This window comes from Aristolochia californica, unplaced genomic scaffold (genome assembly GCF_029961685.1).
Source record: "Aristolochia californica isolate CCGP_79_NKW_82.1479 unplaced genomic scaffold, dmAriCali1.0.hap1 SCAF_4, whole genome shotgun sequence".
Taxonomy (NCBI): Eukaryota; Viridiplantae; Streptophyta; class Magnoliopsida; order Piperales; family Aristolochiaceae; genus Aristolochia; species Aristolochia californica.
The window spans coordinates 1,421,686-1,447,068 of NW_027182103.1; the positions used below are offsets into that span (position 1 = coordinate 1,421,686).

General features: G+C 40.1%; 1 protein-coding gene across 5 annotated transcripts in view; it reads right to left on the reverse strand.

Moving 5' to 3' along the window:
- Positions 1–25,383, reverse strand: part of LOC137963623 (uncharacterized) — a 90,537-nt gene that overhangs the window by 18,913 nt on the left and 46,241 nt on the right. For all 5 annotated transcript variants that reach the window (XM_068810763.1, XM_068810762.1, XM_068810764.1 and 2 more), the window contains 18 exons: positions 21,992–22,105; positions 11,520–11,704; positions 11,297–11,405; positions 11,081–11,224; positions 10,567–10,842; positions 8,814–9,488; positions 8,496–8,714; positions 7,160–7,263; positions 6,643–6,938; positions 6,445–6,535; positions 5,751–6,059; positions 4,582–4,977; positions 4,129–4,450; positions 3,285–3,443; positions 3,039–3,202; positions 2,735–2,906; positions 2,324–2,593; positions 2,031–2,231 (listed from right to left, as the gene is read on the reverse strand). In XM_068810763.1, coding sequence (XP_068666864.1) covers positions 2,031–2,231; positions 2,324–2,593; positions 2,735–2,906; positions 3,039–3,202; positions 3,285–3,443; positions 4,129–4,450; positions 4,582–4,977; positions 5,751–6,059; positions 6,445–6,535; positions 6,643–6,938; positions 7,160–7,263; positions 8,496–8,714; positions 8,814–9,488; positions 10,567–10,842; positions 11,081–11,224; positions 11,297–11,405; positions 11,520–11,704; positions 21,992–22,105 — 4,206 coding nt within the window. The remainder of the gene's footprint in view (positions 1–2,030; positions 2,232–2,323; positions 2,594–2,734; positions 2,907–3,038; positions 3,203–3,284; positions 3,444–4,128; positions 4,451–4,581; positions 4,978–5,750; positions 6,060–6,444; positions 6,536–6,642; positions 6,939–7,159; positions 7,264–8,495; positions 8,715–8,813; positions 9,489–10,566; positions 10,843–11,080; positions 11,225–11,296; positions 11,406–11,519; positions 11,705–21,991; positions 22,106–25,383) is intronic.

Sequence of the window (25,383 nt, forward strand, 5' to 3'; positions counted from 1 at the left end):
GTGTCCAGGCAGAGGAGTCAATTCATTGTCTCATCTTTCACTGCCAATTCTCATGGCTAATTTGGAGTGCCTTTTTCAGCCAGTTTCAGATCTTGTTGTGCCTTCAAAGCTCCTTCCCGAGTCTCATCTCCCTCATTGCAAGTTTGCAGCTCCCCCTGCTTGGAAAGACTATGCTGAAAGCTGATTTAACATTCATTTGCTAGAGTATTTGGAGCAAGTGTAGCCAGATATACTTTCAGCAACCCTCCTTTTTTTGGTCAATCATTGCAGAAAAGTCCCTATCTCAAATCATCTCTTGGTTGAACCTTGGAGCTTTTTGAAGAAGTTAGTGGAGGATCTCTTCATAGCAGCTAATACCTGCTCTCCCAGCTCCCCTCTCCCTCTTACACTCCAGTTATTCATTGGAAGTCTCCTACCTAGGCATTATTAACCTCGACTCTGACAGCTCCTTGTGGGAAAATCCCTGTCCATCGTGGTTTGGTGTAGTTTTTAGAAATTTTGACGGCATGGTGCTAAGCGTCATTCTTGAACCCCATTGGCATTTCTGACTCCACTTCCGCTAAGTTGATCAAGCAGAGGCTCCTAATCTTTCGTGGCCTATTTCAATGTCCCTTCCACATAGAAGGAGATTCCAGCAATGCTATCACATGGTATTCCAAGCAGAAGGATCCACCTAGAAGTCACTGGAATGTTTTTATGAAGTCTTGGAGCTAGCAAAAAATATTGTTTGTAACTGGACTCGTGTCCATAGTTCAACTAGTAGCAAAGCTGATGTTCTTGCTGAGGGTTTTTTTCTCTAATCTCTCTTTATTAGAGGTTCCCCTCCCCGATGTTCTTCTTGTAGCTTGATTGCCTTCAAGCTTAATGAAATGTGTTTATCTTCAATAAAGAAAAAAAAACAAGAGTGAAACCTGGTCAAATGCCAAGTCCCTCAAACCAACTGGCGCCAGCAACTCATATGCCTGGGTGCGAGTACATGGCCACTTGGTGTGCCTGTGCACCCAGCAAAGATTTTTGCACATGCACATGCTTGGCCTTGCATGCACACAGGTCGCTCAATGGTTAACTGGCATCCGCGCACCTGGCCTTACACGCACAGCTGCGCTATTGTCTGGCCCTACAGGGGTTCAATCAATGCCTCAGCAACTTGTGCTTCACTCCATCCAGCTTATGTCACTCCTCATGAGACCCAACTCCATGCACATTGATCCGTCCCATAATTTAGCTCTTTGGCACTTGTGCCATGCAGCTCCATGCTGCTTGCTGCAAGTGTGTGTGCTTCTGTGCACATAAACCAGTCCAATGGACAGGTCCTCAAACCTGGTTGATGACATGTGGAGTTACAACCAACTCCTGTGGCTGGTAATGCATGGTGCCCTACAGCTGCTACTATGGTTGGTCGAGCTTTCACCTATGCAAGTGTGCAACCAGCAGTATGTTGCCACCCTACCATGGTACATTGTCATGACATAAGGTCTCAAAAGAAAGGCACTTAGCACTAGTAATCTAAAAATAATATATTCCAAACCACAGGAACAGTGCTTGATACCATATCTACTGTGACACCTTTGAATTTCACTACAAGCAAGCATCCTATTTAGGTGTTAAAGATTCTCAATATAAGAGAGTAGAGTAGAAGAGAAATTGAGAAGAAAAGAAAGGAAAAGGGGTAGAAGAGCAGAGAAAGAACTGTCATACAGCCTGCTGGATGGGGGAAAAGTCGATCCCCCATCTGGTTTTATTACTCAGTCAAGTGCTTTTATTAAAACGTCTAAAAAGCCCCTATCTTAAGGTCTTATACATGAGCATGTAAAACACCTTCAGATAATCACACCACTTCAGATGCTTTTTGTCTAACAAATTACAGATTTATCCGGATGAGAAATTACTAAAATACCCCTAAATTTTAAAACATGAAGAATGTAGATGTTTGTTTTTAAGCCCTCGCAGAAGATCACAAGAAAGACAGCTGAGACCTTGCTTTCTTATGTGTTCAAAATCTTTTTAGAAAGAATTGAATCTCTGATCACCTTCCGAGGAACTTCAAAGATAAAAAGCTCATTCCATTTTGCAGCCGCATCTTTAGTTGCCTCAGAGATTATAGGTTTTACTGATCGAGTCCTTGCACTTTGCGGGAAAAGCTTTTGCTGATCTGATGGTTGACCATCAATTATCAAACGTAAAGCACAAAAAAAACCATGGCTATTCCCATCATCAATGATTGGCAAACCCTGCAGTAAAAAATCATGTAGTTACTTCTTCAATAAGTACTTGAGAAAATATCAAAGCAATTTTTTATTTGAAAATTAGGTGCTTATTTGACCTTGGCCTCAAATATCTGTACACCTATATAACAGCGTGGATTCCTATACTCAGCAGCAATATTCAGCTTATCAGAGAAACTTGGAGGTGGTAACCAAGCAGAAGCACATTCTTCATGTCGTAGTAATACAACTGTCTCAGTATTTTCATCAAATTTCTTCAGATAAATGTCACACCCAAGTTTATTCTCTACAATCACTTTTTGAAAATCCTCCTCCTCTAATGCAGAAATCCTAGTATCATCGCTCCTACTCAGATCAGTACCAGTTTCCTGCATAACATAGTGGCTTAGTCAACAGATCTCATATAAGAAGAAAACAAGTAACTTTAATTCCTCATGCAGAGAGAGAGAAGGGGAGAAAGAGATTATGATTGCATAAAAGGAACTAAAAGCTCAGAGAAATCCAATCACTTCTGTTGATTTCCACTCAAGCTCGGCTTGTCTTCTCCATGAAACTATGGACTCTGCAATTGTATCAAGATTTGCAGCACTTAAATTCAGATTCAAAGTGCTTGTTGCTGCAATTCGGACTCGTTTCCCAATTCTTGGAGGTGGACAAATATTTGTATTGTAGGTTTCAAACCTCCAAAAGAAGAACAGGTCACACTTTAGAGAGAACTCAAAAAATTTCCATTAAAGAGTTGGAACAACAAAGACATGCATAAGTTTATTGCATAATAAAGAAAAATATAAAATATCACTAAAAATTCATTACTTGAATATCCCATCAAATGGCTCCACAAGTGGCTCCCAGGCATCTAGTTGAGTGTTGAATGTGGATGCAGCAATTGAAGAGATCAACACAGCATTCATGGACTCCACTCGGCCATGACTTGCAAGGTTTAGGTTGGTAATTGTCATGTCAAATAGTGGGGTCATCTGAAGGAGAGAGAGAGTTTTAAATGATGAAAATGAATTATATTATTTAAGACAGCAACACAGTAGTTATCTTGATCCATACCATGCCACACAAGCTGTCCAGGACAGTCACAGACAATGAGCTTAGTTTCACCTCAGCACTTACATCTTCACGGGTTCTAGGTTTCACATAATCACCTATACCATATGCCAAACGGTTTGATGGTCTCTTCAAATCAGGACGTGCAAGAAAAGTCCCAGCCTAGAAAAGGGCACCAAGAAGCTAATTATTACACCTATTTGTAGAGAGAGTAACAAGAGTAACAAGAGTAACAAGAGTGAGACATTTGAACACTTAAGTCGTTGAAAAAGCAGTTCCATGAGTGTTCAACAGTCAAAATCAAGTTCTTAAGTTCACTCTACTTCTCATTTTTAAAAAACAGCACTAATTCTTTTTCAATCATCATTGTTGATCATGATTTCTCATATCTGAATTCTTTTCCTCAGTGCGTACCTCTACCTCTTTTAGAAAGCCTTGTAGCCTTCATGGCCATTTCTCTTCCTTGAATGAACTAATCAGTTCTTCTTGTCCTCTAAAAAAATCCCGCCTTAGGATATTGTTTACAAACACACTCAATCCCATATACCCCTCACCTGTCAGACTTGAACTTTCTAAACGCAATAAGGATGGAGATCTTAAAAGGAGAACAACAGTAATGGTTGACCTGTGAGGGGAAGTACAGGAAAGAAGAACAGGAAATAGGGCCACACATGAAGAGTTGAACCCAAGAACTCACATTAAGAGATTTGGCGCCATGAGGGCATTGAGCTTTTGACTGAAAGGCTCAATTCACATGTACTGTTTTGAGTTTTAAATGATACTTTAAGAGTATTAATGGCAACAAATAAAATGATGAAATAATAAAATAAAGAAGTTCAAGCACCACCTGATTGTCAACTTTCCAGATGCTCCAGCTATGAGAATTCTTTGAACTAGCCAACCTAGAAATGGGGACCTCTGGGATATTTGCTTGATGGACAATGTCCATCCTTGGACAGCAAAATGAATCCAACCTTGGTGCTTCATTGGTTCTTGACACAACACAACCAAGAGAAACATAGCCAGGAGGAGCAATTGGATACCAGAAAAAAGCATCATCAAGCCCTCTCACTCCTATTATATGGCCAACTTTAGTGAACTGGACAGGCTTTGCAGAGACCCCAGAATCATCTGACTTAAAGACCAATCCAAGAGCAGGCGGCTCTAAGCTGAGCAGAGAATTAAAAAATGTTAAAATAATAAACCAGGAAAAATAATAAAGCATGAAAAGGACCCGATTTTTTAATGATAAAATAAAAAGAGTATCTGAAGGAAGAAAGTTTAAGGTCAGAGTGAGAACCCTTCAGTAATGCAGTCCCCAAGCACTGAGAAACCAGGACGTGGTATTGGACGCCATACTGAAACTGGTCTTCGCATATCACAACCTTTGTCCCACCAGATCCTTTCAAAGTGTGGAGTTGTTACATAAAAGCTATTAGGCTTTGACATGGACCTTAAAATTTCCCATCCAGAACGACTACCATCCCCATTATTTCCTTTTTGGCTTTTATAGTTACTGTTGATAGAGAAATTTGCAGCAGGAATATTGCTGGAGGAGACCTGCAAGCCAAGATTTCTGAAGAGGCTCTGATGCAAATCATAGCCAATCATTTTGGGAGGGCATCCTATGGCAGCATGTGCACAAAATGACCCAAGGGCATTATCTAGACGCCATATACTAAATCCGGCCAATATTCTTCAAGCATCAATCCATAAGTGAACAAGGTAAAAAAAACAATCATCAGTTTTAACAAAATAATAGTAATAATAATGGTAATAATAGTAATAGCACACCAAATTCAGAAATCAAATGCATGTTTCCATGTGTATGTGCCCTTTGTGTACAATGGTTCACTAACTATATACGGCACAAGCTTCAGATCTTCAAAAGCCGTCTCACAGGCCCCATCTGTATCAAAGGGGATTCAAAAACTGTCATGGATTGGTGTGCAAAGTCAATCCTACCTCATTGGCGGCATTGGGATATGTATTTTGATATTTGTAATTTAATTTCTTTAATAAACTGTAATTGGAAGCACATTCATAGATCTACCAATCAATTTGGCAGATATTCAAGCTAAGTTGGGTACTTCGCTCCAACACCTTGTTGTGGAGGAAGGCCCGCTTAGCTAGGTTTATTTGTACTCTTCTTCCTTTTTTAATAGTTTATAAAAAAAAAACTATATCCAGCATAGCAGATTGAAGAAAACAGAACTAGTTGCTGATACTACAATTTTTAGATTCCACTTGAAAAGCTAAAAAATTTCGTCAATAGATACTAGAGTGCAGTAAAAATGTGACCTCACAAAAAAAATTTGGACAAGCAGCAAAAAAATATATGTTCTAGAAATCAGCTCTAAGAATGCTAACACTTTGAAAGCAAACCCACATGGACTATTTACTCTTACATATTAGACAACTTCAGATAGATGAATGAACTTCAACAATTCATACTTGCCATATAAATACCTTGAATTTGCTGGAACACTTAAAATGCACTCAGAAAATACTGTAGACGTTACAAGATCAGAACGCAGGCAGTACACAACATGCGTTGGAGGAGGCTCTCTTCCCATGTTTGCAACACACCCTACAGCCAAGTAGCCTGGAGGTGCAATTGGCATCCAAAGTGAACAATCATCAACACCAAACTGACTTGTATCTGCCTCTGACACTTGAAAGCTCGAGACAAAACCAACTAGCTCGAATCCAAGGGGCTTCCTCACACGCCCATAAGTGTTACTTATGGCCATCACAGCCTGTGAAGGGGGGGTTGGCCTGCAATGAAATAGTAAGTTTGTTAAAACTTCTTTTATATTGCAGCAAAAAGTGCAACCTCATCAACTTTCTTGTCTTTTTTCATAACACAATGTCAATGGGACTCTTTTGAAGGAAGAAGGGTAGTACAAAGATTCCAGAAGAGGCACAATGTACAAGAAAGAATGGACAACAAGAGAAAATAAACTAAAACAGGTACAAAGCTGAAATGTTAAGATCAATATTCAAACAAATCAAGAACTTTAAGATTTAAAAAGAAACTTGAAGCATCTTTTGTTGACTTTTCTGTTACAGCTATGGAAAAATATCTTCTGAGTATGCTACACCAAAATTCAGAGGCTTGTAAACAAAACAATTGGAAGTCAAACAAAATGTTATCACATACCTTGAAGTTACACAATCACCCAAAATAGCATAGTTTGAAGGAGGTTGAGGTCTCCAGAATGAGAGGTTAAAACCAGCCGCAACACCAGATGCTGAACATTACAGATGTATCTTAAATTCAGGTAGGAATACTTGATGAACAAACTCAAGAAAAAATACTAATAAAAACAACTCAAATGCTAAGAAAATTTTGAAAGACCTTTTCTTGATACCCAAACTCTATCAAAGTTGGTACAAGGAACCAATGGATTGGCATTTCCAAACTGTAGTGCTGCAGTAGCTTGATCTTGTAAGTGGAGGACCAGTGAGATGACACTCAATGAGAGGTGAACACATATCTCCGTTGATAACACAGATACATTTGTTTTGTCTTTTACAGAAGTATATCCTCCAGATATATCCACTGGGTCAAGAACAACAAGTCCTGAACCAGCTTCAACTGTGAGATCCTTCACAAGGGCCCGCACCCATGTATCAATATCTTTGGAAGCATACCTAATAGAACAAAGTTTAGGGCCTGATAAGCTTAGCAAGTCTCCAAAATGCAAACTAGTTTAAATATTATGAAGAGACCGTTTGACACTATAATTACAAATTCCAGGGGCTAGTAACATTGTCGCCAGAGTAGAAGTAATTCAAAAATAAAAGACTACAGAATTCTGCAATGACATAATTAAAACTGTCATATGCAATTCATTGTAAATGGAATGACTCACATGAAGCTTAGATCCAGCTTTGCACGCAGAAATTTTTCACCATGAAGGGAGTCATCCAGTGACAGTTTTGTACTGTCATAGAATGTAAACTCAGGAGATACCACCTGCTCAATGATAAAGAGACAACACAGGTAAGTTTTTCTATGCAAGAGAGTCAGAACAAACTTCAAGGATGGAGCAAAAGTCAAGCACATCAAACAACAATACAAGAAGGAAAAACTTCGAAAGGGACAAATAAATGGAACTTTAGTGACAAAGATAGCTGTGGAGGCTTAATCATCAAAACTTGACTATTATTAATAGGTAAGATATATCTTAATAGGAAAACCACTCTCATCTATTTAGTTCTACAGGACAGTTCTCCACAAGTTAGGTTTTTTCCTTGTCCAGGGATCCCCCCCTTGCGATTGCATCAAACTCAATTTTGATGGCAGTGCTTTAGGTTATCCTAGGCCGGCTGAAGCTGGTAGAGTTTTCAGAGACAGCAGTGGAGACCCTATTCTATCCTATGCTGGGCCGGTGGATATTGCTGATTCAAATACTACTGAAGTGAGTGCTTTTTTATTCGGCCTCCAAATCTTCAAAGAGCGCCTCCATGGCAAGCTGCTTATTGAAGGAGACTCAAAGACTGTCATCAACTGGTGTTCAAAAGATAGCTCTCCCCCTTGGCGCCACTGGCCAATCACTGATTGTATTGCTGTCATTGTGTCATCCATTCATTGTAATTGGAACCTCGTTTCTAGATCAGCCAATTCTTTGGTTGATAAATTGGCAAAATTCGGAACCTCCCAGCAATCTCTCATTGTTTGGGGAGGGCTTCCCCCTTGTAATTTGCTTGTTTGAGCTCTCTCTTAATAAAATTCAGCATAATTAAAAAAAAAAAATGTCAACGGACGATGAAAACCATCTGGTGATTCACTTAAGAGTGCAATTGACCAGACCGACAGACTCCAACTTACTAATAAAATAACAAGTTTGAAATTCAAAACAGGCTTTATTTCCATTTTAATGGTTATTACAGTCAGAATATGAAAATCAGAATGGAAGATTGAGAAGCTGAGAGAGGTTTTGACAGACAGAACTAATTGAGCTGGTTTTTCCAGCCATCAGTCTACCTCCTTGATAGACTCTTTGTCAATAAAATTTCAGTATGAAGAGAAGGTTGCAAACACTCAGAAACTGAATTAATTAGGACGCATGGAGCCAATTGACTTTGACTTTCCAAAAAAATTAATTAGAACATTTGTTGAGTGAACATTATGTCTGCAAAATAAGAAACGATAATATAAATATTAAAGATCAAGCATTTTTTATAAAAGTGAGAAGCAAGATGAACCTGAGCCTCAACAGTAAAACTCTGCACTTGATTCAGAGAGCTATTATTTGAAGAATGTGAAGCTGATGTATCCGATGGTCCTTCCAAATTGTCCACTCTCTTTTGATCTCTCTCAGAAGCAAAACTTTCCAACAATGAAATATCTACGCCATCCTCTGGCAAAACTGAATAACTGCTATCATTGCCCAAGTATGTGCAATTCCTCAGAAGGACACCATTCTGATGAGCAAACAAAGACCACTTTGACATCGTTAGGAGTTACTTCATTCAGGAATCAAATGGCATCAACAGAAAAATAACTTGATAAACAGGCAGTACCTCAATCTTTACATTTTTGAATCGCAACTTCTTACCACGCCCGATGATAATAATAGGCTGTGCGCTGGAAGACGAAATTTCTTTAAAATTGAATTCATCACTTAAACAGACTTTCCCTCCACAACCATCATATATCAACTCATCAAAACCAAAACCATCTACAATCAGCTGCCGATTGGGAGAAAGGTGGACCACATCATCTCTTTGCAAATAAATAGGTTCTGAAAGCACTAAGTTGTTATTCCTAGTTACTGGATCATTTTTGGGATCTAGCATTTCCTCCCGACCTGTAATGGAGCCCAACGAAGGCACAAAATACTCACAAAGAGCTAGAAGAAAGTCCAGGACGACCAGAACGCGAGGCTGCTGTACCCGAATTACAAAAGATTGTGAATTTGCGCGTACTCTGTAATCCAAAAGCAGCATGGTAAGATTAGGACTGTCGACCTCTTTTGTGGATTCTTTGTTTCTCTCAGATCCACCAAGAGGGGGCAAAGGGAGGTTCACAGTAGAACGAACGGTTTGTTTTGAGAGATCAGAGGCAGATCCAAGCATAAGCCGCATTTCGGGCTTTGTATATGGGCGGACATCCATCACAGAAAATTTAGGAATGGTTACATAAAGATCTACTTCAGACAAGGATGTTGACCGATATGACACCCAAAGACCTTCCAACTGCATAAACATGAGATAAAAAGTGAAGCAGACAAAAAAGTTAGACCATTTCCAAGTTGAAAATATAGTAAGTTTTTCCAAGTATATCAGCTCGTCAAAAAGAAATCATTCAGAAGAAAATAATTAATGGAAGTGGATAATAACATTAATTGGCAAACATGTAAATACATGGACAAAATTTATAGGATAGGCAGAAACTTGAGCAGACCATATTCTTTTTAGTACAATTTCAGAATAAGAACAAAGAGACAATGAATGAAGTGGTGTTGTACAGGTGTTGTCCCTAAATGCTAATAATAGCGAATTGTCAGATAAAGATAGTCAAACAGGAAAATGAGAATACAAACTTATGTGCCTGGCATTCTAAATATGAAGCATGTAAAATTTTTGGGTTGTAGTTTGTCTAGCCCATAGTTAGTGGAAGGAGATTCAATTGTGGTGGTTACTTGGCCAAGTATAATAATTCCCCCTCCATGCCAGCCTTATGATTTAGAGAGAACATTTGCGGAAACACAAAACATATCTAGGTCCCTCTTCATCACTTGGGAGTTACAGAATCCAACTTACCAATCATTTGGCTGAATAGCTAGCAATAGAAAATGCATCTCACCAGTATCTCATTTTGAATGGGCTTCCCTCTCCATGATCCTTGTGTTCATCTGAAATATTTCTATTTATTTTCCAGAATCTGGTGGCACACCATGAGGAGCCCTTTTGCCTAATTGTGATTTAATAAAACCCCCAAGTATATCAAACAGTAAATAAAAAAACGTTGCTTATGTGCTTATAATCGGTTGCAAAAGTAGAACAAAGGAATATAGTTTTTGCCTTGGAAGATAAGAATATTCAAAAAATGAGAAATCATCAAAAGAATACACACTACAACAAAATAACCTACAAGGTAAAATGAAATACTGGTGACAAATCTCCAATGATCTAAACTACCACTTTCAAATCCATACAGTTCAAGACCTAGCTGTAGATTGCCAAAAAATGAAAAAAACTGCAAATAGCAAAAGAAAGAATCACTAATTAAAAAAAAGTAAAAAATTAAATGATCCACAATGAAAACTCTTACAGCCAAGTGAGCCAGAGAAGACTCCTCATCAACACCATGACACAGCTCGAGCAATGCATAGCGAACTTCAACTGCCACCAAAGAAACAGTCCGTGACAGTAACATTTGACTGTGTAAATTAACCTTATCAGCAAGCATACGTATTGAATCATTAGACTGAGTTGGGTTGCCACGGAAACTTGGAGGAAGGCTGGGTTCCTCCATTAAGTTCATGTAGAAGCAATCCAGGATAACACAGTATTCCTTATTGGACATCACCCCATGCAATAAACCGACCTGCACAGAAAAATTGGCTAACAATTAAAAAATACGAAAAGGACTAAAGCAATCACTGACAATATAGCAGGATAAAAATGTATCTTGCAAACATAGTGATATTGATGTACAACTCTTGTAACATGTAATTGTCTCTGCAGAGTTAAAATGCTGTTAAATCATTTTAGACTACCTTACAACATTAAGCAGTAAATCAAAACACAGAAACTGACAAAGATTTGAAAAAGAGAACTTTTACTTTAACTTCCAAGGAGAATGTTGGGACTTTCCTAAAAACATCCCTCAAACTCCGTCGTACTTCAATTTGAAATCCTTGCGCTTCCTGTATCATGGGCTTACCAAGAATGCCATTTACTCCCACAGCCATGTTAATTCCATGCATCTGCAATTGCACAAGCAGGATATATCAGAAGTTTGAAAGTCCTGGACTGCAGAAAGAGAGAGCACTAGTTACCTCTGCCTGTAGAACATCAAGATGAACAGCAGAAGGGTCTGTTTCTGGACAACCATGCCAACAAACACTGTTCTTCACGTGTAGCTGGCCTAAGTCAAGTTGCATGAAACTGCAATATAAATGGTTATTTTTAATAAGGTAGCTGGACATAAAAAAAAAAAAAAGAACAAATAAGTATTCGACCTAATTCATAAGCATTAATGAAGCAGAAAGAAATACGAACTCTCTGCTCCTAGAATTCCGGGGAACAATTATTGTGGGAGTCTCCAGATACAGGTCTAGCTTTAAAGCAGGGGCTCCTTCTATCTCATATCTCTGAATCAGCCATTCAAAACCCCCAACTTTATCAACAAACTTAATAGCTTCTTCTGTGTGGGGAGTAGCAAGTTCCATAAAGTATGTAGTTATCTGCAAAAACTAACTAATGAGTTCCATCAAATGCTGAGCAAAACTCTAAAGCACTAGATTTTTGGAAATTTTAAAGCAGGTAATGGCCCCAAGTTATTGTGTTACATGTTCCCCAACCCCAATATCAATTCTACAACACATTCAATTTGAAATGGTTAAGATCCATATATCATGGTTAATAAATAGGTAATTAGCCATTTAAATTGAAAAACATAAAATAATGCCGAAATATATGAAAATCCAAAAAAATAGTTAATGCCAATCGTCATAATCCAGCATATAGTTATCAAACATAATTCTAACTGGAAATAAAATCATGCGACAGTCTACCAACGTTTTACTTGAATCAGCTGGTAGTAGGATTCCATAATGTTTCACAAGGGAACGTAGTCGGGTAGAGGCTAGCCATCAGTCTCCAATTTCTTATAATTAAGACACTAGAGTAACCCTTGACTTCTTTCACCCAACGTACCCAACAGAATTATATGCTTTGAGTTTTTCAGTGACACCTTAGGGAAAGAAATTATTAGAGAACACTCTATGGTTTCTTTCTTTCCATATACACCAAGTTATATTGGACAAAGAAACATAACACAAGATTTTACCAAGAATACAGTTCGAAACTAATTCCTCAAAGGACGCTGGGAAGCATAACCATTTCAAAATCTGATCTCAGCATTCATATAGAAAGGGCAACATTAGATGACACGGTCAATAGACTCATTTTAACCATTATAAACTTTGAAAATGAGGCTTGAAAACGAATACCATACCTCCCTAACCTGTCTACGTTTGACATCCTCGTCTTTTTCTGCACACCATTTGAAGAAAAAGTTTTGTGGTCCAATAGCTTCCAAACAAAGGACTCAGATGGAGCATTTTGCCATCCAAGTGATACTTAGAATAAATAATACATCTCCACAGGCTCTCCTGTCCTCGCCATACTTCCTCAACTACTTTTTTTTAAAAGACAATTTTCATAATCAAAATATTTTCATAAGCTTTTGTATGGAAGCTGCCCACAAAAAAGTATTCCTTGTCATGAGCTTTGAAAGACAGGATGCCAGTAGTCAACAGCCTTTACAAATTCTATAATTCACATGCTGGGGCAACCCCCACCAATGTGCTGGCCCAAATAACTTTGACAAGAGTTCTCTTGGCAAACCAGGGCCAGCAGGAACTGGTGGTATTTTCCAGGACCATTTGAGTAAAAATCCGCTCCTTTAGGGCAGTGTTAACTCAATGAAGTGGAAATCCAAGCTCCTCTTCAAAGAATTAAGATCCTCTCAGAAATTCAGCTCCCATTTAGTTGTTGAAAGAGATTCTGCCAATGTCATTAGTTGAATTCAAGAAAGCTCCTATCCATCCCTGGAGACTGGCTCATATATTTGAGGAGATTGAAACGTCAGATGGAAATCTCATGGCATCACACTCTAAGGGCTGCCAATAATGCATCTGATTCCATAGCTAAAGATGGCAGCATCTATCTTTGATTGCAGGAGACTACTTTCCTATTTTTGTATGAAGCTTGAAGTTCTTTTCTCCCTCCTAATTGTATTCCTAATGTCAAGTAATAAAAGCAATTGATAGCCACCATAAAACAACAATAACAGCATAATCGTTAGTATTTTTAACCCATATATGTCCTTAGGAAGATAAAAGCCCCTCCCTCCAATCTCTTGTTGTAATGGGAGGGCCCCTCTAGCTAGTTTTTTTTTTATTATTATTGGGATAAAATCTCATTTTTCTCAAAAAAAATAAAAAAATCTTTCTTCTTGGAGGCCCCCTTTTATCTAGGTGTTTAAAATTAAACTGATACAGTAGCTCCCAAGGAACCCTAGGACGGACAGGATTCATTCAAAAAAAAAAAAAAAAACCAAAACAGTAGAATCCTTCTCGAAAAAAAATAAGAAATAGAGGAGAGAGAGAGAGAGAAAGAGAGAGAGAAGACGGCTGCTAGAATGAGCCTAAAGAGAAGCTCATGTTAGGGTTCTAAATCGACCCCTAACTTTCTCATTAACTTAAGTGACTTGGTGTACAATGACACATATACCCTTCTTCCACTTAACTCCTTATAACTACCTATCTACACACCTCCAAACAATAGAAAAATAGGACCACATGTACATCTAAGTGTGCTGGACATGATAGTACCCTCACTAAACTATACAAACAATGCAAAATGACCAAACTATCCCTCAGCACTCTCCCTCAAGTTGGAGCATATATGTCTAGAAGCCCCAGCCAGTTACAAAAAAATTCGAATTCACATCTACACAAGGATTGAGTAAACATATCACTAATTTGATCGCAAGATCGAACATAGGGAGCAACAACTTCCTTCCGTATCATTGCATCTTGAATAAAATGGGAATCAACTTCTATACATTTGGTCCTTTCATGAAAAATTGGGTTGTCTGCAATGAATACAGCTGCTTGATTATCACAATAAATGGTCAAGGGTTCGGTAACTTGAAAATTATTACCCACTTCAATTCACTAACAATATGAGCTATATATAAATTTTTTGTTGTTAGGGGATAGCTCTTCCTTTTTTAGTTCTCTTAATAAAATCACCTTTTATAAAAAAATAAAAAATGACAGTATGAGCTATAGCTCTATACTTAACTTCTGCACTAGAATGAGCCACCACATTCTACTTTTTGCTCTTCCAGCTCACTAAACTTTTCCCCTACAAACAAATAGTAAACGGTAGTAGATTTACTATCAAGTTTGGAGCCAGCATAGCCAGTATCTAAAAAGGCTTCTAATTATGAGATTTAAAGAATAACCCCTCACCAGGTGACCCTTTTTAAGTACCTCAATATCCTTTGAGCAACCTCTAGATGTATTTTGCATGGGTGTTCCATGAAGTGGCTCAGCACACTAACTGATAAGGATATATCAGCCCAAGTGACAGTGGCATAGATAAGTTTTCCAACTAATCTTCGAAACATTGTTTTATCCTTGAGCTCATCTCTACCGTCATCATGAAAACCATTGCCAACTTCCATGGGAGTTTCTACATGCTTTTTCACCCAACAAAACCATACTCCTGTAGCATATTTGTAACATACTTCCTCTAAGTAAGCACAACTCCTACTTGACGTTTAGCAACTTCTATTCAAGGAAATATTTTAGGGGCCCCAAGTCTTTGGTTTGAAAGTGTTTTGCCCAGTGTTTCTTTACATTTTTTGAAAGATTGTTGAGATTAGCACCACTCTTGTTGCTTCTTGGCTGAATGAGCTAAGATTTGCAAGCAGTATTTCAGTTTTCTCAATTCAAGAGGGTGTCTCCCATTTGCATATCACTATGGGGAACACTCCCCTCTTGTTTCTTGAGGCTTGAGGTTCTCCTTACATTCCCACATTGTGCTCCTTATTCTTTAATGAAAATATTATTACATATTCAAGAATAAAAAATAAAGAAAAGCAGTCCAATCCCTTGTTGTAAGGGGTCTCCCCTCCTAAGCCGTTATTTGTTCCAGTTTCTTTTAATAAAGTATACTCCCTAACAAAAAAAAAAAAAAATCCAAGTGAGTGTTTTTAGTGTCAGAAGAGCTCTGCCATCTAAATATCATTTCTAAGGGCTCATTTCATGCAGCCATACTAACCATACATGGGATAAAAAAGAGATAGCAGATGGACCTTTTAAGAGCCAGGGGTATTTTAGTAATTTCTCATGGTAGTAGACCTGTAATTTGTTAAACAGAAAGGTTCAGGTTTTGTTTAAAGAGGTGTGGTTATTAAGTAATTTCTATAGGTTATGAAGGCTGTTTACTTGCTTGGGTATAAATCTTTAAGTTAGGGGCTTTGTGCTAATTTTGTAAAGAGACTTAAGTGATGAATAAAACCTAATGGATGCTTGATTTCTCCCCCTTCAGCAGGCTATAGGACAACCCTTTCTCCTGTCACTCTCTCTCTACTCTTCTCTCTTTCTCTTCAAGTTCTCTTCTATTTATACTTTCTTACAGGAGCCAAAGAGAGTGGATTTGTAGTGAATAAGCCGTCCAGCCATACAGAGAAACTTGCCTCGTAAGTGGATAGTCTTCCTCCTAGCTTTCTAGGTATTGGACTCCAAATGTATTGGCTCAGATGAGAGGAGAAGAAAAGAAGTCCAAGATCAGAAGTGGGTAATTGGGATATGAAAACGTATGGTACTAAGTAATTCAAAAGAATCATTCGCAATATTAATTCAAAAATGCTAGTTTTAGAAATCAGAAGTGGGTGATTGGATTTTGAAAAAGCCTTCAATAGGGTTAATTGGCGACTCCTTGACCACCTCCTTGCCAAGATGGGATGTGGGCAAATATGGCGCTTTTGGATCCACAGTTGCATCTCCTCTGCCACTTACTCCCTCCTCATTAATGGTACTATTTGTCGCTTCTTTAAAGGAACCCATGGCATCCGGCAAGGCGACCCTCTATCCCCGCTCCTCTTCAACGTTATTGCTGAGTATCTCTCCTTGGTGGTCTACTCGGCCAAGGAAAAAGGATGGTTGTTGTCTACCTCTGATCTTGCAGAATTCTATATTCCCATTCTGTAGTTTGTTGATGACACGATATGCTTCGAGGTGGAAACTATGGATCAGGTCAAAAAACTTGGGGCACTTTTGGGGGCTTTTTGAGATTTTTTCGGTCAATTGATTAACTGAAGGAAAATCACTCTCTTCGGCTATTATATTGATCCTGAGATTTTGGGGCATATGGTGGCTTTTTGGGGTTGTTCACTGAGCACCACTCCTTTGACATACCTCGGCCTTCCTCTCCTCAACAGCAGACCAAGTGCTAACCATTGGTCTCCTTTGATTGAAATATTTGAGCAATGTTTGGTTACATTGCGGGGAAAGTTACTCTCCTCTGCGGGAAGACTCGTTCTCTTGAATCTTGTTTGCGGGCATCCCGAACTGCTATCTATCCTTCATGCAATGCCCCATATAAGTGTGCAAAAGAATTGACTCCATTCGGAAGTGTTTTCTATGGCGTGGAACCGAAGACTCCTTTCGGAACCATCTGGTCAATTGGAACGAGGTTTGCTTGCCGCACAATCTTGGTGGGCTAGGTATCTGGCCAAAAAAAAAAATGAACCCAGTCTTCCTCAAGTGGTTTTGGAATTTTAATTCACAAACAAGTTCCTACTGGAAACCCATGGTGGCTTACAAGTTGCAATGGCTTCGACATTGGTGGTTAGAAGGGGGAAGACACATAAGCCTATCTCCCATATGGAAGTCTTTCCTTCCCCTACCTCTCTTCAAGAGTGCCACCTCCTTCTATGCGGGATATAGTCAGAGGCTCCTATTCTGGTGTGATGCATGGTGTGGAAACCGGCCCCTTATGGAGACCTTCAGTTCGCTCTGTGTTGTCACTTCAAGGCAAGATGCCCTCATTATAGATGTTTAGCGTGATCAATCTTGGGATTTTCACTTTAGGCGAGGCCTCCGAGATTGTTAGATAAACGACCTATGTTCCCTCCTTGCTGCTTTTGCTCCTAATGTGATTCGGGATAACATTCCGGAAAAGATTGTTTGGAAGCCAAACAAAATCAGCCTCTTTTCTATGGCCACCACGTACGCTCACATCATAGGGTGGACGCCCAATACCACTAAGCAAGATGCCGCAACTGCATGTAAGCTTGTCGCGCCAAGCAAAATGAAATTCATTATGTGGGATTCTTACCGCTGACAACCTGTTCAGGAGAGGCTTCACAAGCCCAAGTGCAGTCTACCCCTTATGTGATGCATGCAATGAATCAGTTGAGCATGTCCTCCTCCACTTCACCTATTCCTGAAATGTGTGGATGAGCGTCTTTCAGAAGATAAATCTTCAACTAGCTCTCCCGCAAGACCTCTTTGGAACCATTCAAATGGTTAGAATCACCCAGTTTCCCAAGCTAGGGAAGATCCTCCTCTCTGCCTGTCTTGCCCATATTCCTTGGTGCATATGGCTTGAGCGAAACAACTGCGTTTTAATCGCAAGTCCAACAACATTGAGCGCTCCATTGATGTGATTGTGGGTCTCATTTCCAGCTAGCTACACGATCGGCGCAAGTTTTCTTCACTCAGGAGAATGCATCAAACTGAACTTTGATGGTAGTGCTCTGGGATACCTGGGATCGACTGATTTTGAAGGCGCTTTCCACAACCCTTCAGGTGAGGTCATTCTTTCTTATGCGGGCCCTCTGGGGCTTGAGGATTGTACTATAGCTGAAGTCTTTGCTCTCCTCCACGATCTAACAACTTCAAGGAAAGACTATCCAGCCATCTCCTCATTGAAGAAGACTCCATTGTTGTTGTCAGTTGGGGATCGGGATCCACCCCTCCCTCCTAGTCCTATTGGCCTGTTGTGCGTGATCCACCCCTCTTTCATCGCCCTCATCCCTAAAAAAGATGGGGCAGAACTCCCATCCGACTTCCAGCCGATCAGTCTCACTACCAATTGATTCAACCATGGCATGTCATGAACTTAGTCATCATTTCAAGGTCTAAAAGTTCCCTAGATTCATCCTCAAGCTTGACTTCGAAAAGGCATTTGACAGAGCTAATTGGAAGTTTCTGGACACCCACCTGGGGAAGATGGGATTCGGAGAAAAATAGCGCTTCTGGATCCAAAGTTGCATCTCCTCTGCAAGCTACTCCGTCCTTCTCAATGGAACAATTTGTGGGTATTTTAAGGGAACCATGAGAATCAGACAGGGAGACCCCCTATCCCCCCTGCTCTTCAACGTGGTGGCAGAATGCCTATCCTCCTTGATGTACTCGGCCAAGAATATGGGATGGCCCCTCCCCACGACTGATTGCACAGCCTTTGATATTCCAATTCTTCAGTTTGCGGATGACACTATTTGCTTCGGGGTTGGTATTATGGATCAAATCAGAAAATTGTGTGTCGTGTTGGGATTATTTGAATTGGCTTCCGTTCAAAACATAAACTGGGGAAAAACCACTCTCCTTGGCTATCACATTGATCGAGCTGGGCTTCGGGATATGGTGGACTATCTGCGATGCTCTTTGGGAAATATGCCAGCTACATATCTTGGGCTCCCACTTTTTGATTCTCGGCCTTCGGCGTCACTATGGTCCCCCCTCATTGAGAAATTTGAAAAGAGGCTAGCCACTTGGAGGGGTAAACTCTTATCAACAGCGGGGCGTCTCACTCTCCTCAAGTCTTGTCTGGCGGGGCTGCCAAATTATTTGTTATCATTCACGCACTGTCCAGCCTCCGTTTGCTCCAAAATTGATGTCATCCGTTGACGATTTCTATGGAGAGGTTCAAAAGATACCTTTAGATACCATTTGGTCAGTTGGAAGGATATTTGCATGCCCCATAATAGGGGAGGATTGGGCATCCGGCCTACAAGAGAAATGAACAAAGCTTTTATGCTCAAATGGATTTGGAATTTCAATAACAAGCATAACAGTTTATGGAAGAATATGGTGAAATTCTAGCTTCAGTTTTCGGGTGCATGGTGGAGAGAGGGTGGCACTGCTCGCCTCCTATCCCCGATATGGAAATCAGTTTTCAAGCTCCTTCCAGTATTCAAAGATGCTATCTCGTTTCACACGGGCAATGGAAGGACCCTTCTCTCCTAGTCGGATGAATGGTGTGGCCCCCGATCTCTCTCAAAGGACTTCCCAGAGCTGCATAGGTGGCAAGCGACCTCTCTTGCTCTGTGGCTGATTCATGGAGTGATCACTCGTGGAGTCTCCCGTTCCGTCAAGGATTAAATGATGAGGAATCGTTGACTTTTTGCTCTCCTTACTAAACTCAGCAGTACTATTATCCGGGAGCACTCAGTTGATAAGCTGATTTGGAAGCCCAGTAATAATGGCCGATTCACTGTCACTTTGGCTTACTCTCATATCAGAAAGCAAGAATATAGTACTCATAACCACAAGGCGAATCTGGCTTGGAAACTCTCAACGCCAAGCAAAATCAAATTCTTCGTGTGGTCAACCATCAGAGAACAAATTCTTACTTCAGACAACCTTCATAGAAGAGAGGCTTCACGGCCCCCGGTCTTTCTTGTCCCCTTTGCGGTGAGTGCGAAGAGACAGTCCTGCGTGTCCTCTTACACTGTGGATTTTCGTGGCAAGTTTGGATGAAGATCTTTCAAAAAATCGAGTTCCAACTAGGGCTTCATCAGGACCTCTTTGGCACCTTTGAGATGGTTCGAGAGATTCTCCTTCCTCGGCTGGGCAAATTAATTCTTTCGGCCTGTCTTGCGTATGTTCCATGGTGCATTTGGCTCAAACAGAACAACCAGAGATTCAACTCCAAAGCTAGCACCCCAGACAACACAGTTTCTCATGTCGTCGGCCTCATCTCGAGCTGGCTCCATACAAAGAAGGATTTTGCCACTCAATCAGGGGTTTCCCTTCTTTTTTCTTTTTTTTTTTTGAAAAAGAGGTATTAATAAAACAGAAGAAAATTACAAAGTTTGAGGGAGCATTTCCCTTACAACCAGTGATTGTAGGGTAGCTCCCTGCCTAGCAAGTATATCTGTCGTTGAATTTGCGGATCTTAGAATGTGGGTCCAACAACAAGAAACAATTGAGGTAATATCTAAAATTTCCTTAAATGTATCCCAATGTCTCCACGGACCAATCACCACTTTTGAATCCCCTTCAACTTGGAGGGGCCCACTGCATCTTTCTTTGAAAACACGAAGACCGGAGAGGAGAGCCTGTAACTCAGCATTCGTAGAGTCAGAAATACCAAGGGGGCCTGCATACGTGAAGACCTGATTGCCGAAATGATCTGAAATTACTCCACCATAACCAGAAATACCAGGGTTGCCAAGAGATGAACAATCAAAATTTAGCTTGAGATAACCAGGAGCTGGACGAGTCCATTCTTGCATGACCAGAGGCTTTTTTCCAATGTGTATCAAAGCCAATTTTCTCCAATTTTCACGAATGGAGGAACCCAAATAGGGAGAAAATGCTTTCTTTGTTAAAAGCCAAGTAGATATGTGACCCACCACTCTGTCCGCAACCCGGTCTACAGATTCACTTTTTGCATCAAATCGTCTTCTATTCCGCTCATTCCAAAACCCCCATGGGATGAAACTGGAACAGGCAGAGAGCATCAGCTTTCCAAGACGCGGCATAGAGATACCCAAGAGTGATTTAATAAAAGTGAGGAGATCCGCCGCCATGCAGAATTGAAGCCCAAACTTACCAAGGATATTTATCCACACCTTCCAAGAGAAACTGCAGTACAGTAGAATGTGTCTTGTAGTTTCGTTCTCAGAATCAGGGGTTTCACTTCAGAAAAATTGGAATTTGATCGCTCACATGTTTGGCCCCAGCAGAGCTCCAAGAATGGCTATCTAGGATCCTCCCCCTTGCGACTGCATAAAACTGAATTTTGATGGTAGTGCTATTGGATGTCCTGGTCCAGCAGGAGAAGGTGGTGTGTTCAGAGGTCACAATGGAGACCCTATTATTTCTTATGCCGGTCCGGTGGGCATTGCCGATTCTAATACTGCTGAAGTTAGTGCTCTGCTATTCGGCCTCCAAATCTTTAGGGATCGTCTCCATGGCAAGCTAATCATTGAAGGTGACTTGAAGACGGTTATTAGTTGGTGTTCCAAGGACAACCACCCTCTTTGGCACCACTGGCCCATCACTAATAATATTGTTGATATTGTATCTTCTACACATTGTAATTGGAATCTCATTCCTAGATCAGCCAACTCTTTAGCTGATAAATTGGCAAAATTCGGAACTTCCCAACAATCTCTCATTGTTTGGGAAGGCTTCCCTCCCTTGTAATATGCTCTCTTGAGCTTTTGCATTAATAAAAATCAGCATCATTTCAAAAAAAAAAAACTTATTTCTTTGTTCTTGGCAACATGTAATTTGTTTGGCAAACTCCTTTGCCGACAAGCTAGCTAAAATGGGGACTTTCCTCCATTCCCTTACTGTATGGGATGGTCCCTCCAGATGTAAATTTTTCTGTTTAATACAATTCTCATCACTATTTCAAAAAAAATGCTAATTTCAGACCATTTAACCTTCTTGCCTGAAATGACCTCCAAAAGAGTAAAAAAAAGTTGAAGGTCAGAATCTTATCCTATTGTACCTTCACAAAAACGTATTGTGTCAATGGAAAATTGGACATATAGACTATGCATCTAGACCAGTCACCAATTTTCCTCATGCATGTTGCTTTTCTCCCTTATCCTCCTCACTCATTTGGCAAGAGGTTTCTCATGTATCATTTTCCCACTGAGTTAAATTCTCCAACTGTGAACAAAAATAAATGTTATTCTAGGCCAAAATTACCTCCTGTACAAATCTGTAGAGGAAGACAATGCGCACAGCAGAGAGTCGACCATGCAAGCTGTAATCATGCCCCTCGTAATCATCATCCTCCATGCTGTAAGACTGAAATGTAAACTGAACACAAAACCAGAATGTTAGAGCAACCGAATTTCCAAAAGACATGAAACTAATGTGAAGCAACAAGATAAACAAGAAAACAAATCAATAAATCTAAAGGAAAATGTGATAAATGTACCAAATATAAAGTTGAAAGTCCATGCAATGAACCATGACTCAATGGGCACAGTGACAAGCCCCCTAATGTGATATTTTGCATTCAAGTCACAAAGATAGAGTGTCTTGGCTGTTTGCAAAGCAATATTGAAAAAATAAAAAATGATAACTGAAAAATCAGAAAGCATGAATCTTGCTCAGATGGAGTTGGTTACATAATGCTTTATTTTTTAAAACCAAAATTTTTGTAGTTTTTTTTTTTTAAATGATGCTGAATTTTATTATTTTTTGGAAACCAAAATTGATGCACTGAATTTCTGAAAAACAAGAGAAACTGAAGTGAAGCAACAAATCACTCCAACACTTTGTTGTGGAGGAAGGTCCGCTTAGTTAGGTTTGTATATTTCTCTCCCTCTTTTATAAAGTTTTTACATCCTTCATTAAAAAAAAAAAAAGTGGAGCAGCAAAAGTAACAAAGGAACACTCAAGAAACCTAAAGCAAAATGTAATGAACATCGAAACAGTACAAATTTAAAGTTCAAGGGCATAAATTAAGCATTTGCTGAATAGGCGGATTCGCATGTTTACGAATGTGAGGACTTGTGTACAAGTTTCACTGGTAACATCCTGGGTGGGTGTGCATGTATGCCAGCAATACTGAAAACGGTAAAAACATTAAAAAACATAAACCAAAACATAAGAAACCATAACAAGTGCTCCAGATATTGTTGGTTAAAGAATGCGGTAGTTCAGAAAGTAGAATATGATGCATAGAGAAACAGAATAATAGATAGAAACCCGAGAAACAAAAGGAGAGAGAGAAGGTCAATTTCATTAAACCCATAGACAAAGAAAGAACATCAAGAAGGGGGATCCCTAACAAATAAGGATTGGAGGGAAACCCCTTCTTTAGCAAGAGAATCAACCACGCTATTGGTTGCTCAATGTACATGACTCCAGATACAACAACAGATTTGGCTAATGGCACCATGGTGGCCCCTTCCTGGAGCACCAATTGATCATGTATCTAAAATCGCCTTCGATATGGAGAGGCCCTTGAAACCTGGCCTGAAAGATCATAAGCCCATGCCTTAAAGCTTGTGATTCTGCAGAAGTATATTTAGAAACACAAATGGGTATGGAAAGGCCCTTGAAACCTGCCCTGAAAGATCATAAGCCCATGCCTTAAAGCTTGTGATTCTGCGGAAGTATAGTTAGAAACACAAATGGGGCCAGGAAAGGAGGCTAAGGTGTTGCCAAAGGAGTTCAACAGACTATCAAAAGAAAATGGGCCCTAGGCTTTAAATAGGGGTTCATTCTGGAATGTTTAACCCTGTCTCAAAACTTCTTCATTGAGGAGGGAATCCCCCCGGACTTCCTCAAACAAAGACAAGGTGCCTAGCCAGGTGACAATCTGAGAGAAGGGTTTTGTCGCAATATTCATTCACGAGGAAGACATATTCCAGAAGACCTCTGATAGTGCACATTCCAAATGCTCCAAGGAAAGAAGACAAGACAAGTTCTGACCATGGTCTAAAGCCAAAACTAAGAGGGACAGGCATGAGGAGGAAGCCTGACATGCATAGGGGGATCTCAAACATGCTGAAGAAGTATTTCAAATATACCAGGAAAAACCAAAATGAAGGAGTAAGTGAACAATTTATATATCAACGAGGTCACACAGCAGGTAAGAAGCATTTGGAACAAGGGATCAATGCAGGGTGAGGTTGTCTTTGATAAAGGATTTCCCCATGGAGCAAACTCCACATGAGAAACTTGGTCTTTGGAGGACCGGAAAGAATTCAGGCAGATGTCGCCAAGCAAGGGGAAGAATTGTCAGTTGTCAAGGATGCATAGCACAAAGCAATTGTGAATAATCCATCTGTTGCAGGCTGTTAAATTAGTTTATCTGCATGTGATAACCTAAAACTCCCGATCCAGCTGGTGCCTTAGTTTGTTGGCCTCAGTTGCATCCCTGCCATTGAGCTCCAACGGAAAATGATTGCTCCAATTAATGCCTTGAAAGGTGCCCTTCATAAGGATACTTGATAGAAGGGGCATTTGGGTGTTTGGCTAGGGTGAAGAATATAGGGAATTGATTTACTCTTTGCCAAAGTATTTACTCTTTGTTTCAACCCTGGACTATCAGGTTTTGATTCCCCTGTGATGAGATGAAAACATTGGACCAACATTCAGTCATTAGCTAACTCCATTACCTGAGGAGAAAAACACAGAAAGGTCACTGTGAGAAGAGTTGACCATTCTTCTTCCTCGCTATCATTGAAAATCATCCAGGTGCTCAAGAAGTCTTTAAACTCTGTTGTAAAGAGGAATCGGGTGATTAGCTGCTTTCAGCTGTGCAAATGTTTAAAATCTCACACTCAGAAGAAACTCAGCTAATTTGCTTTCCACCCCACCCTCCCTCGCCGACAAGAGAGGGACAAGGGTCCAACCTCTACCCACTCCAGCAACCAAATTGGAAGAGAATTTGCTCCCCTGATCTTTCCCATTTTTATTCTTATTTTTATGAAATATGATTTTATTAAGAGAGCAAAAAGAGAAGCTAACTCCTAACAACAAGAGATTGCAAAAGGGTCCTTGCTTGGTTAAAGCATCAGCCACTAAATTTGTTGATCTCATAATGAGAGACCAAAAACAGTAAAAAAGATTGACAATATCCAGAATTTCAAAGAAGGCATCCCAATGGCACCACAAAGGCAAAGAGGCATTCTCACACCAGCCGATCACCACCTCGGAGTCTCCCTCTATCATGATTGGCCCGGAGCAATGGTCATGAAAAACACGGAGCCCATTTAGAAGGCTTTGAAGTTCGGCTGTCGTGGAGTCCGCAATACCGAGAGGGCCGGAGAAGGAGACGATCTGGTTCCCAAGATAATCACGAATTACATGCCCCGAAACCCACTAAGCCAGGGTTATCAAGAGAAGATCTGTCAAAATTCAACTTAAGAACACCAGCAGGTGGCAGGGTCCACTCAAAGATAACGGGGGGTTTCAAAGAAGTGAGGAGTTGGGCAAGACACCTCCAATTATTTCTGATGGACGATCCCGAGAAGGGGAGAAAGCTTTTCGAGAGTCAAGCCAAGTAGCAATATTGCGTGAGATGGTTTCAATGACTCTATCTTGAGAGCTGAATTTGGTATTGAATCTCTTTTGATTGC